This window comes from Pseudopodoces humilis, chromosome 5 (assembly GCF_049639895.1).
Source record: "Pseudopodoces humilis isolate 2021_Gansu_Grassland_sample_001 chromosome 5, ASM4963989v1, whole genome shotgun sequence".
Classification (NCBI taxonomy): domain Eukaryota; kingdom Metazoa; phylum Chordata; class Aves; order Passeriformes; family Paridae; genus Pseudopodoces; species Pseudopodoces humilis.
The window spans coordinates 49198351-49211820 of NC_142204.1; the positions used below are offsets into that span (position 1 = coordinate 49198351).

The 13470-nt window shown below is 39.3% G+C and overlaps 1 protein-coding gene across 1 annotated transcript in view; it reads left to right on the forward strand.

Annotated features, from left to right (window-relative positions):
• Window positions 1-451: 451 nt before the first annotated feature.
• CAPZA2 (capping actin protein of muscle Z-line subunit alpha 2) overlaps window positions 452-13470 on the forward strand; it is a 29627-nt gene continuing 16608 nt past the window's right edge. The window contains exon 1 of the mRNA XM_005519247.2: window positions 452-583. Within this exon, the coding sequence (XP_005519304.1) occupies window positions 545-583 (39 nt within the window). The 5' untranslated portion in view covers window positions 452-544. The remainder of the gene's footprint in view (window positions 584-13470) is intronic.

Here is a 13470-nt window from a genome sequence, read left to right on the forward strand (position 1 = left end):
GCACGGAGCACCGGCCACGGTGGGGGCTGAGAGCCGCCTGAAAGGAGGCTGGAGCCAGCTGGGCGTCGGCCTCTTCTCCCAGGCAACCAGAGACAGGATAAGGGGACACAGCCCTAAGCGGTGCCAGGGCAGGTTTCTTTTGGATGTTAGGAGGAATTTCTTCACAGACAGGGCGATTAGATATGGAAATGGGCTGCCCAAGGAGGTGGGAGGGTTACCGTCCCTGGAGCTGTTTAAGAAACTGGATGTGGCACTGATGCCATGGTCTAGTTGAACAGGTGGTGTTCCTCATAGGTTGGACTCGATACCCGAGATCTTTTCCAACCTGATTTTGTGAGTTTTACTTCTGATTACCCACAACTCCAGTTGCTGTTCAAACCCCTCCGGGATCCCTCAGTCCCGCTCCCGGCGGGCCCCTCCGCCCCGGGGTCCCCGCCCGCCGCGCGCGCGCACAAGGCACCGCCTCCGCACGGAGCGCGCGCGGGTCCCGCCCTTCCTGCCGGGAAGGAGGAGCGGGAGGGGGCGGGCGCAGCCGGACGGGAAGATGGCGGACCTGGAGGAGCAGCTGTCCGACGAGGAGAAGGTAGGGATGGGTGGATATTCTGCTTCGAACCGTGCCCCACTCTTGTCCTCCGTCCCTCCGAGCCGGTGGGGCTCCTGTTTTCAGCGTGGCCGCACAGCCGGTCCGGGCCGCGGGAGGGGCGGGCGGAGGGTCTGGGGGGAGGCCGGGGCAGGGCCGGCCCGGCCCGGCCGCATCTCCCGCCGCGCCTTGTACGGCGCGGGCCCGGCGGGGGCGGTGCCCAGGGCCCGGCGGAGGCCGCTGTGCCGGCCCCCGCGGCCGCCCCCGCCCGGCGTGCGGGGGGCGCGGGGACGGCAGGGAGAGACAGAAGAGACGCGGAAGGGCTTTCCCTTCCCCCACCTCCACTTCCCGTTCCCGAGGCGCCGTGCCCGTGCCAGCCGGCTGCTCCGAAGCGCACGCCTGCCGTCCCCAGGCACCCCCCAGGCTCCGGGAGGAGATGGGATACATGTGATTTACGAGAGGAAGGAGCTGTGGGGATGAGGAAGGCTATTTGGCTTCCTGCTACGAGGCAGTAATTGGGGAAGTGTGAGGTCAAGGAGCAGAGGGACTGTGTTGGCGAGATGTACCATGTACTCTTCTTGTGGCATTTGGAAATTTAAATTTAAGGTAGATTTTTCCAGAGAAGTCTCAAAAGAAGCAGGATGTTTTGTGAGACCTGTTATCACTGTTCCTTGTCGTCCTCTGTAGGATCCAGCTTCATGGCAGCTGCCTGTTTCCAAGCTAGGGTGTGGTGTTTTGTGTACATGGTGCTGGTGCACTGCTCCTGCCTTTATGTAATAATACATGCTCTTGCTGACTTTCCACTTTAAAACTTAATTTTCATGGCTGTAGAAGTTGTGAGGTGACTCAAATGTGGAAGGCATTAATAAATGATGTTTCAGACTTATTTGAAGTTAGAAGTATGTCTAAAATATCTAAGTAGTTACAGTAAAGCAGATTTTCTGTTTAACCCTGTTTTATAACTAGAGATGCACTGATATGCCTATGGGTACACAGCACCAATTTCTTGCTATCCTCTTCCCAAGACGTTTGAATACTGCCTTCCTCTTCTTAATTCACATTTCAATGCCACCTCTCTGTTGATACAAGTAGTAATGTGATCCAAAAGTATAAGTGGTAATTTTGGTTTTTTAGCCCCTTATAGAAAATAAAAGTAACACCAATCAAGTGTGTTGTTCCAGAAAGTATGCAAAAAATACTTTGACTACGAGTTATCTTGACATCACTCAATGGTTAAGATTGGAAGGGATCCTTGGACATCATTTTGTAGAGTCATCTAGAGCAGGCTACTCAGTACCATGTGCAGATGGCTTTTGGAAATCTCTAGGGATGCAGATTCCACGGCCTCCTTGGACAACCCATGGCAGTGCTTGGTCACCCTTGCAGTGAAAAAGTGTTTCCTTGTGCTCAGATAGCACTTCCCGTGTTTCATTTTGTGCCCATTGCTTCTTGTCCTGTCAAACAATACAAGACAGAATGACAGTTTTATCTTATATGATCTTGGAAGCGCTGCCTGTGCTTTTTTGGCTGATGGAGTTAAGTTCTGAACTTCATTCCACTCACTAATTTCATTTTTTCTTTTCTGCAAAAAAGGGTGCAGAGACTCTTCCTGCCTTGGTATAAGTGAATAGAATGAGCACTCATCCATTGTAAATTTAAATTGATTTCTCTATCAGTCCCATATAAAATTGACTGTCCTGTATGAGTGGAATTTTCCAAGCCTGAGAGTATATTTTATTGGCTAAGAAATTAAAGATGGATAACACTGTAAACTCATGCAAAATATACACGTGGCAATATACATGTGATACCTTAAGATTTTGTTTCTGATGCATGAAGTTGTGCTGTTCTTGTACAATAAAAATGTTATTTCAAGTATTCAGTTTTACTGAGCTTAAAAAAGAATCAGCTGGACAGCATTTGACAAACACACCCTTCTCACTCATCCAGTTGGGCCTATAAATAAATGCAGGAGTAGGTGCGAAGAGGCATTTCATGAGAAAAAAAATCACATTGCTCCTTTATATGCTTTCTTCCCATGATACAGAACTGATATTATTGAAAGCTGATGCATATGATGGTGGTGATGTAGTTTTGTAGATAATTTTAGTAGAGATATTACTAGAACCCTGAAAGTCCTGAAATTCAAGGAGGAAAGAAGGTGAACCAAATAACAGAACTTGTTGGTCTCAGACTTGTAATAATGATGTATGAGCACAAATAAGTAGGAGATTGAGTGATGTAATGATGGGACAAGTTCAGAAAGGTCTTTGATTCATACTTCATGTTTCATCAAAAGATTTAAGTGTTGCAAAGGCAGTAAGCAGATCCATGTACCTTACTATTTCTAGATTTAAGATGACTGTGTTTAGCTGTAGCATAATTCAGGTTTAAAACTCACAATGTTCAGCATTACTGAAAATATAGAAAGGAGCATAATTGAAATAATGGAAAACAAGATTATTACAGTTCAGGTAAAGAATCTTTAAAACCAAGGAAGGAGAAGAACCAGAAAGAGCATTTCAATATTCAAGACTGCATAAATGGTTTTGAACTCAATCTTGTCCCTTAGATTCACATTTTTGAAGATATTTTTGAAACTTTGTTTTTCTTTCAGTGATGCAGTGAGTGTGACAATAAATTTGAAGAAGCATTTAAAAAGAAAAAAAGACTATTTGTAACAAATAAGGTGTGTAAGATTTGTGTAGATCCAAAGATCTGAAGTTGGACCATTGCCAGTGAAAGTTACTGGTTTTAGCATCCTGGAGCAGCGATTTTTCAGTGCTAAAGACAGCTTTTGTGATCCAGTGTTTTGTAGTTGAGTTACTCACATAGGTCACTGAAAGTTCAGAAGCTTTTAGATGTGTTGAATAACGTAAGTTTGTTTGTCGATTCAGTTTGTTTATTTAAAAATGGGGTATGAGAGGTGGAAATCTTGAAGCCCTGAAATCTCAAGCAACAAAGTCATTACTTCTGCACTTTTCCTATAGATAATGCATCATCACTTAACAAGTTTTGAATGCAAAACCTATTTATGTACATGGGATATTTGATGTAGTTTTGTTAAAGTCTAGTAACCATTTTTTGCAGTTCCATTTCAGTCCAGTTTAGCTAGAAATTGTTTTCTTACTAGCTACAACAAACTAGTAAACACATATAAAATATTTCAATAAGCATATTAGTGGGAATATTTAAGGTACATGAATATCTACATGAATATAGGCCATAATTGATGAATAGTTCATCAAACCGTTGATTAAATTGATTATGATTACTGTAAAAGTTGCATTTGCTAATATAAATATTCATTTACAAACAATGGCACAAATGAAAAACAACACAAAAACTATTTAAATCATAAAACATAAGCAGTGTTCTCTAGTCCATTTTTGGTGACTTGAAGGGACATGTTTTCTGTAGGTTTGGTTGGGGTTTTTTGTTTTTAACATGAAAATACAAAGCACAGGAGTTAAATAGATGTGTATGACTTGAGATAAAGCCTCAGAAAATCAGCATGCCTTCAGGGAGGAAAGAATAACACATGAAGCTTTTAAATACTAAATTAGCTCTTGCATTCCTTAAAATGCTGAACATAATAAATACGGGAATTGTCAAACATTTTTTTAAAAAAAGGAACTACACCTCTTTCAGTAAGCTTATATCTCAGTAGTTTCACTTTTTCAGAAAGATGGGGTTTGACAGTGTGATTCGAGGAAGACTTCTCTTACAATGAGGAAGTAGTCCCATTTGTGAAAGTGAGCCTGGATGGCTTCCAGGTATTTCCTGCTGCATTGGGTAACTTTGTAACTTCTTAGATTTGTAGATTTTAACACCTAATTTACCTAATAAAGTTAAACTAATCTCTGTGGTATAGTTTTGTCAGATTAAGAAAAACCCATCTCTTATGTTAGTGCTTTGGAATGAAAAATCTGTGCCAGTAAAATGAATCTCTCACCTGTAATGCTATCCTTAAAGCATAATACAGTGAAAGCAGATTGCACTTACATGTATGAGCCCACCAATGTGGGAGGCTCAGGTGCTTTTCTCAATGCAAATACAAACTTTTTTCCTAAAACTGCTTTGAAAGCATTAGCAGAATTTTTGACAGTAAAAATGTAACTTTTCTAATTTACATGTGTTAAAGAAATTCTAGTGCTCTACATCACTCATTTTGAAGGGATTGAGATTTGTGTCTTTCAGAATTGTGTCAAATGAGACTTGGAGATTGTAGATGAGTAGGAGCTGCATTTGAATAACCTTTTCTGGGTATAATTGCACTGTAATCTATAAAGTAAACTTGAAGTCTTGCAAGTCCTTGATAATATTTTGATGGAATTCTTCAGTAAGAATGAGGAAGTTAGGAGGGCTTTTAAGACTGACATGTAATTTTGAATATTGGAGGCCTTCCAAGATCTAAGATTTTCATGTCCATCTCAGGATATATATGAAAATGTCTGTGAAGATAATATGTTGTCTTGAGTTAGACTTTTGGTTTGTTTGGGTTTTTTTAAACTAAAAATTCATCAATACCATTGAGATTGAATAGACAGAATAGATATTTGAATCACTTTCTTGGGAAGATGTTAAACACTCTCTGAAGAAGCTGATATACTGTGTGTGTAACTGCAAATAATAACTTGATTTACTTCTGCAGTCATACTGGCTGGAGGAAATTTCTGAAGGTAACTCAAATACTGCTTAGTCAAAATGAGCCAGCCTAGATAAGGTTGTTTAGGGACTTGCCCTTTGAGTTTTGGGTATCTCCAGGGACAGAGACTGTACTGGCTGTATGGGTGAGATGTTGCAATGTTTGTCTAAGCCCATGGTCAGAAACTTTTCCTAATTTTAATTGTTGCAACTTGTGTACTGTGCTGCTTGTCTTTCACTGTGTACCTCCACAGTAAGTTACTGTACAAAAGCAAAATTGTTTGTCTTTCTGACAAGTTAAAAGAACTTACTTGAAGCTTGAAGATGAATACAAATGAAACCTGTTATTATAAATAAAATATCAGTGATTTCTAAAACTTCAGGTCATATATTCTTTCCTTAATACTAGTTCAAAGAAAACAGGTACCCTTTGGGGATTATGACTTCTGCCGTGTTAAGGAGTATTCGTAATGCAGTGGCACCTCGAGACCATCAAAAGCCCCCCTCTTGCTGTCTTTGTTCAAAATTTGTTGCAGAAGCTTGCTACCTAGGAAACCTAATAATTCAAGAAGAAAAACAAATTGAAGCAAAAATAGAGTAATAGACAAGTTATTGGCAAATACAGTGATGAAACATTAATTTGAGATGTAATAGATGTGGTTCTGTTGCCTACCAATACAGTCTTCAACCTACTGTTCTGCTGAGAAATTCTGTTTTCTGTTGGTTTCAATTTTGGCAGTCAAAAAAGGGTTTTAGCTGCATTATTTAGCAAACCCATGTATTTTTTGCAGGCAGCCCTGTATACTGTTCACTTTCAGGTTCTGGAAGTGGAATGTAAAGGAGTTTAAAGTGCTCGTTGTGAAATGAAAGGAGGTTTTTGAGCATGTGGCAATTACTTTTTTGATCCTTGAGTAAAAAAGCTTCTGAAATGTAAAATACTTCAAATGCTTTCTTAGCTTGACAGAAGGCCTTAAAACCATGAATAGGTAACTTTGAGAGAGAATTGTAAGACACTGGAACTGGGAGGGGGAGACATAACAGTTAAGATGATGACTTACTCTGTCAGTTTTCATAGAGCAACTTCTGTTACGTTCCTTTTCTCTCCCCGCTATTGTTGAATCTGGGCTTAATGTCCTTGGGGTGCCTCATTATAACAAATAATCTTGGGGCAGGAGAAAGAATCACCTTAAAAACTTGGACTTCGTAGTAGAACACTTTGTGAATATTACCCAAGTGCTTTTTAGCTTAGTGGATACCGCTTTGTGAAGACTGCTGAAAAAGGGAGACCTCTGTGCTGCAACTGAGGATCATGTGCGTTGATGTCCTTGTAACAGGACATCTCAAGTTTTTGTGGGAGATGACACTGTTTGTTTCTTGCTTTGTGAAGTCTTAGTCATTTCTAATACCATTTGCTTTTCAAATAAAAGTTAATGCTTTTGCTTTTCATTAAATGTAAAATTTTACTACTTTTTCAGTTTCCAGTGAATGACTTTTGCAAGGAAATAATTTTTTATGCTGCTGATCTGTTGTCTATCTAATCCATAAGCTAAGTATGCAGTTGCTTGGCTGTTATTGTATATATTTATATATAATTATAAATAGTTGTATATAATGTATACATTATACAGTATATACATAAATAACTGTATATAAATATATATAATAAAATGTTTTGAATTTTATATACTCAGGATTAATACAAGTAACTGCAGAATAACATGATATTCTATAATAAATAAAGATAAATAAAGATATTTTATATTTTATAAAGATATAATCTTTATAAAGATAAATATTTATCTTTAATTTTTTTAGTCTTGTGTATTACCCAAATAACATCCATTGCTTTCATATTCCTTTTTACTAGCTGGGCATGATAGAATGACTCTTAGGAGTCCTGTCTTGAGTTTGGGTTTTTTTAATCCTTCTTAATATGATGTGTAAAGTGATTTTAAGATGGAAACTTTTTATGATATTTAGATACTCTTCTGCTGAAAGGCCCTACAGTGAAGAATCCACCGCCTTTCAAAGTGGTTATTTTTGTGAAATTAAATCTCATTATTCAAGTCAGGTTGTCAGGTAAAAAGAATGCAACTAAATCACCCCACGTTGTGTAAGATTTACTTTTTGCACCACTGTTAATTGCTGGTACTGTTACATATTCTTAAATACTTGTGTATTAAAAATAACTGAGGAAAACAGATTCTCCAGTGTTCTCCAGATGCAATGCAGCTTTAGGCATTACAATTAAGGAAATGTCTGTTCAGTTGCAGCCATAGGTATGGAATGTGCCCCTCCTTTCCTGTGCCACAGAACCACATTTTTACAGAGTTTTTTTCCTTAGCTCTTCTAGAAGCAGAAGTGAATTGGATACTACAGTGAATTTTCTGTTGAGCTTGGTAGGAAAGTAGTTTCAACACTATTATATTCATTCCCTCTCTACCAGAGTCGCTGTCTTTGTTCCATGTTTGAGATGATGCATGTTTTGGGATGCTCCTTCTGAAGTTATATCCATGGGTATGGTGTGGTTTCATAAGATGCTTTGAAGGCAGTTTCCTGCTGACATGGGGTAATCCCTTTCTCACATTTTTGTTCTCAGAGCTTGTCCAGCTGTTTGAAGGCTTTTTTTGCCTCACTAAACAGTCAGCAGCAGGAAGCAATAATTATTTAAAGCTCTTTTTTAGCTAAATTGTTTGCTATCTTCTTGCCACCTTCTTAAGCTATTCTTTACCTCGATCAATTTGCTTGTCTGAATACTCACAGAAATAGATGAGCAGTGATGATACGTAGGAGTTTGTAAAAATACTGGTGTAATATCCTGGGAAGTACCTAAACTAAAGACTTAATGAGCAATTGGAGCCAGTACTACTAAATATCTAGGTGTCCAAAGGGTAAGCCAGTTACATTTTCTTTAAACACTGAAGGGTTTACAAAGTCAAAAACTATGTTGATGTTTGGATAGTGCTTCAAGCATTGTATCTTGCAAGTACTTGAACCTTAGACTGTGCTCCTTGATGTGTTACATCATTTTGAGTGGTAGATGTCAGAGCAGTTTTTCTTTATAAGGAACAACAAAGCTGCATATTGAAAAATCATACAGCTCAAGCTGAACTCAAATCACAAGTTTGAATCAAACTCAGAACTAAATAAAGCTAGATAAGTGTTATGTCCAGTATCACTCCAGTGAGTATAAGCATTAATCCCTTATTTTGAGTGTGACTGACTTACAGATCTTGAGAGAATTCAAAACTTGCCTTATTTAAATCAGTCAGTGTTAATATTTATGTGACTATGAGCTAAATGTGAGAAAACCCTGTAGCTACCTGTAAATAGACTTAAGTGGGTCAAGACAAACCCATTTATTCAGTTGCCTGCAGACAGGTTTTCAACAAGAGTTACACAGAAGGCATGACTGAGAACAGAGCTCTCTAGACTCTACCGTTCCTGGAGCTCCCTTCTGGATGTTTTTTTCTTTTTTTTTTTTTTTTTCTGCCAAACACAGGTTTCTGTGAGTGAGAGATTTATTGTGTGTTGTAAGATAGCAGGGGTACCCTCAGGAATCCAGAACATAAATGCATGATGTACAATGCTTTGAGCCTGCTCTAACAGAGCTGAAAGTAACTTGGGGAAGCTCTTTTTAGTCCCCTGTGATTAGCAAAAAAGTTGTCTTTGAGTGGAAATTATTGTGCGAATCTTTTGCACGCCCTCCCTCTTCCTCCTTTCCCTCCCCGCCCTCCCAAATTTCATGCAATTTCATAGGTAAAAAGGGCTTTTAGTATCTATTTCTGTATTTAATTTTTATTGCTGTGGAGCAGTGAACTTTAATCTGAGTGTAGAGGAAGAGGTGGGTCTCGCTGCTGCAAAGAGTGCACAGCTGAATTTCTGAATTTGAAATAAGATGTGTAGGAAAGAGAGTAAGGGTAAGTTTCCCAGGTTTCACAGCATCCTGCTTATCATCATGTTTTTTCTGTGCAGCATGGATGTTGATTGAAGGAGTGAGCTGTCAGGGTGCCTAGCAAATACGACTGTGAAATAACTGTTTCAGTCGAGTTAAAAGCGGGGCGGGGGGGGGAAGAACGGAAGAGGGAGAGTTTTAATGTCTGTGTTACTGTCAGATGCACCTTAGCGGAGTGCGAGGCGGAGCTGGCAGTGGCCCTGCAGTGGCAGCAGTGACCATATATAGGCACAGAGAGCGCACAAGGTCGGGCTCCTCCGACCAGTGGCGCTTCTCGTGCCAGGAACAGGAAGAGAGATCTCGGCGCGTTTGAAGCTGCTATGTATAACTTCTTCAAAATGAAGTAAACTTCAGAATGTCGTAGGCTGGAAAAGATAGAGAAGCAGGATTTCTCTGTGTACTTGATGGGTATCGTGCATTGAGAAAAATTAAATTGTGAAATAAAGGCCGAAGTATGGGAAAAAAAGATAGATTTATCATAACTGCCACCATTCTGGACATTACTACATTGCTCTTTGCTTGTGTAGTCTGAAAACTGCATGTATTGTAACTGAGTATAGGCATTTGTTGAGTGACCAACTGTTTTACTCTCTAGCAGAATAAATTATGTTCATCATATACAACAATCCTGTCCTTTTCTCTTTTGCTGGGCTTCTCTGTATGAATTTTTACCTTAATTGAAATAATTTGCTTTATAAAATCAATGAGTTTGTAGGTTTGATATACTTTTAACTGATGTGATGGGTAGCATTTGGCTTCACTTGAATTGTGAAAGTAAATCTTGCAAGCTCTTACCTACTGAGAGCAGACTTCAATTTAAGCAAGACTGGGAGTGGTGTAAATCTGAAAACTGGATAGAGAGTGGCTGCAATGGGGAATGCATCCCTTCTCAGTGTTTTAGAAATCATTTTTATACATGTTTTTTAAACCTGCTCTCAGCTTCTGTATGATTTGTCCAAATTAATGCTCAAACCTGCAGAGACACGATTTATAAAAACATGTATAGATCAGGGGTTTTTACATTCAATAAATTTAATATAGAAAATAGGTGATTCCTTACACAGGTCTGTGATAAAAGCTGTTTTTTTATAAACCACTGGTGATCAGATTTTCTGGATTAGTGATGTCTGAAGTTTCTTGCTGCTCTGAAGACTTGAAGCTGTAACTGTCTGTAAATCAAATCTACATCAATAAGATACTGTCTTAAACTTTAGGTAGTGTTTTGGCAGTAACTACAGTAATTGGAGAAACTTCTGGTATTTTATGTCTGAATTTTCTAAAGGAAGACTCAGCTGTAACAATTCTTTGTTACTTGCTGATGTGTATAAGTTTGTTGTACTGTGTGTAAGGGTGCAGTTCTTTTGAAAGGAAAAAGATTTTGTCAATTGGATTCTTAAGATATTATGCTGTTTCTGTTTTGGCTTGCTCAAATCAATTTTTTGGAGTCTCAATGCATTGAATAATCAGCATTAGTTGCAACTGTAATGCATCTGATTTGTTTTCTTAAAACAGTTTTCAGCACATAAAACTTCCTATCTCAGTTTGACTAAAGAGCAATTTAGCTTTTTGCCTGTCACTTTGTATTAAAAGTTATGTGCATTTTTAATTTATCTTTTTTTAGTTGCCATGAACATCATATTTTATAGGGACTATCCCTTTGTTTTAATTGTGCTTTCCCAAGTGACAGCTGAGCCAGAGGCTTTTTGCTGCCAAAAGGGGGAGATATTAATCTCATAGAGGCTCATGGAAGTGTATTCATTTATCCTTCAATATCAGTCTGGGTTTGAAAAACAGAAGCCTCCTTTACAGCATTTATTTCTGGAAAAATTCAGTGGCAATAAATCTGTAAGTGCTTTTCAGTTCTAATGTGTTAAGTGAGACTACTGGATTTAATTCTTTTATATGGGCTTCCTGTATATATGCATTGGGGAAATAATGACTTTATCAGGTACTCATCACAGAGAAGTTAATTCAGTTTAACTGCTGAAGGAAAGTGGATTACTTTTAAATTGGCTTCACAAAGGCAGATTAGTAAAATATGGAGAGTGTCTTAGCCAACACACTCTCAACTTCTGAAAACACATTAGATTTTTTGCTTTTGTAAATGTGAATATACTTTATACTTGATGAGGTATTCATTGCAAATTTGCATGATTGTGTTTATCTTTTCTACAAAAAGTATCATCTATGATGAATTTTCACACTGAAAAAACTATCAGTGAGAAATGGAATTTACCTGTAAAATGTTTGTAAAAAGTAATGTCTAGGTTGGCGTGTCCTGAGGACATCTGTTACTACTGAATGCTTTTGAATGAATGTTATTTATAGTATAGCTAATCTGATTGGTAAGACTGATAAGAATAGTTTTTACTGGTAATGAAAAACATAAGCAAAACTAGATTTATATTACCAAAACACATGAAAATGTGGTAGTGGTCCAGTTTTAGTATAGACCTAATGTCTCACCTTACAGATATTACCAGTTTAAAGCATGTGGTCATTCAGGGTGCAGTTTGGGCACCCATGTTTTGCTTAATTTTGCTTCTATAGCTGCTGCCTGCCCAAAACTGTTATTTCACAACTCCAAATGTCTCTAAGTCTTGTTTCTTTGCTTGCCCAGAGCTAACCTGGCCTTGGCAGGGATGTGCAGTCCTGTTCACCTGAAGTCAAGGAATCAAGAAATTTTGTACCTTCATCTTGAGCTGGGAGTCAGCCAGGTGATAGTCATGCTGAAATCTTGCTTTTCAGGGCTGATCCCTGACCCTGTTAATTGATGTCATGGTTTAACCCCAGGCAGCCACCAAGCCCCACACAGCCACTGCCCCACCAGTAGGATCAGGAAGAGAATCAGAAGGGTAAAAGCAGGAAAACTTGCAGGCTGAGATAAAGACAGTTTAATAAGGAAAGCAAAAGGCGTGCATGCAAGCAAAACTGAACAGGGAATTAAGTCACCGCTTCCCAGGGGCAGGCAGCTGTTCAGCCATCTCCAAGAGAGCAGAGCCCCATCACATGTAAAGGTGACTTGGAAAGTCAAAAAAAAATCTCCACCCCCTCCCCCTTCTTCCCCCCCACTTTATATATTGAGCATGATTTGATGTGGTGTGGAATATCCCTTGGTCAGTTTGGGTCACCTGTTCTGGCTGTGTCTCCTCCCAACCTCCCATGCACCCCCAGCTCCACTGCCAGTGTGTCAGTATGAATGCAGAAAAGGCCTTGGCTCTGTGAAAGCCCTGATCGGCAACAACAAAAACAGCTATTATCAACACTGTGTTCAGCACAAATCCAAAACACAGTCTCCTACTAGCCACCGTGAAGAAAATTAGTTCTGCCCCAGCCAAAACCAGCACAATTGATCATTTGCTAAAATGTGCTGGTGATAGAAACTTGGAGCCTGTCTTCTTCATAAGTACTTTAATAATACCATAGATTAGCTTTATTTCACATTCTTTATATTACTTTGGCTTGAGCACTGAGCTGAGTACAGTGCCTTGACTTCAGCAAGACGTAGATGAGTGTGCGGATTGGTGATTTGGATAATTTTGGTAACACAGGTAAATTTACATTCTTTTAATTCAAAGGAGACAATCCAAGTTACGTTCCTAAGCAGCCATAGAAGAAAGTGCTCTGGCCTCTCTGTGTGTCTTTTGAGAAGAGTGAACTCTGTGGCATTTATCTCAGTATAATGCAAATTCATGTTTACATGAAAAGAGCAGTTCTGATGTAGGTATTTGAGGTAGTAGACAAGGCTATCTGCAATCCAAAATGCAGCATTTAGGTTAGAAAGTTGGGAACTGGCAACTTTTCCATTTTCTTTATCAAGCTCTGAATGGTGGTGTGATCTTAGTGATCTGAAAGCTGCCTGGGCTGGTCACATAGGATCTCATCAGGGTTGAACACTGCTAATGAGGCAGCTAAGTGCTCTCCCAAGACTTTAACTTGAACCACCTCTCCTGGAGAGCCTTGTCTGAAATTTGGGCCCTGTCAAGAAACAGAAGCCTAAACACTGGTTGTATTGCTACCCTCAGTTGTAAAAGCAGTTTTCTTGTCAGTTCAAGAGCTCTAGCATGCTCACACAGTTCTTTTGTAGTTTCAAATCCAAAGAAATGTGTAAATGTGGTTCTTCATTCTTTGGTTATTTTTAGATATTTGTTAATGAAATGCGTGTTTCTCAAACACATTGATTTCAAACAGTGCTCCCAGACACTGAATCTTCCAGCTCTTCATTCCATGGATACATGATAGAAGGTGTTGGAAAGGGAAACTCTGGTTCAGGTAGTATCCTGTATTT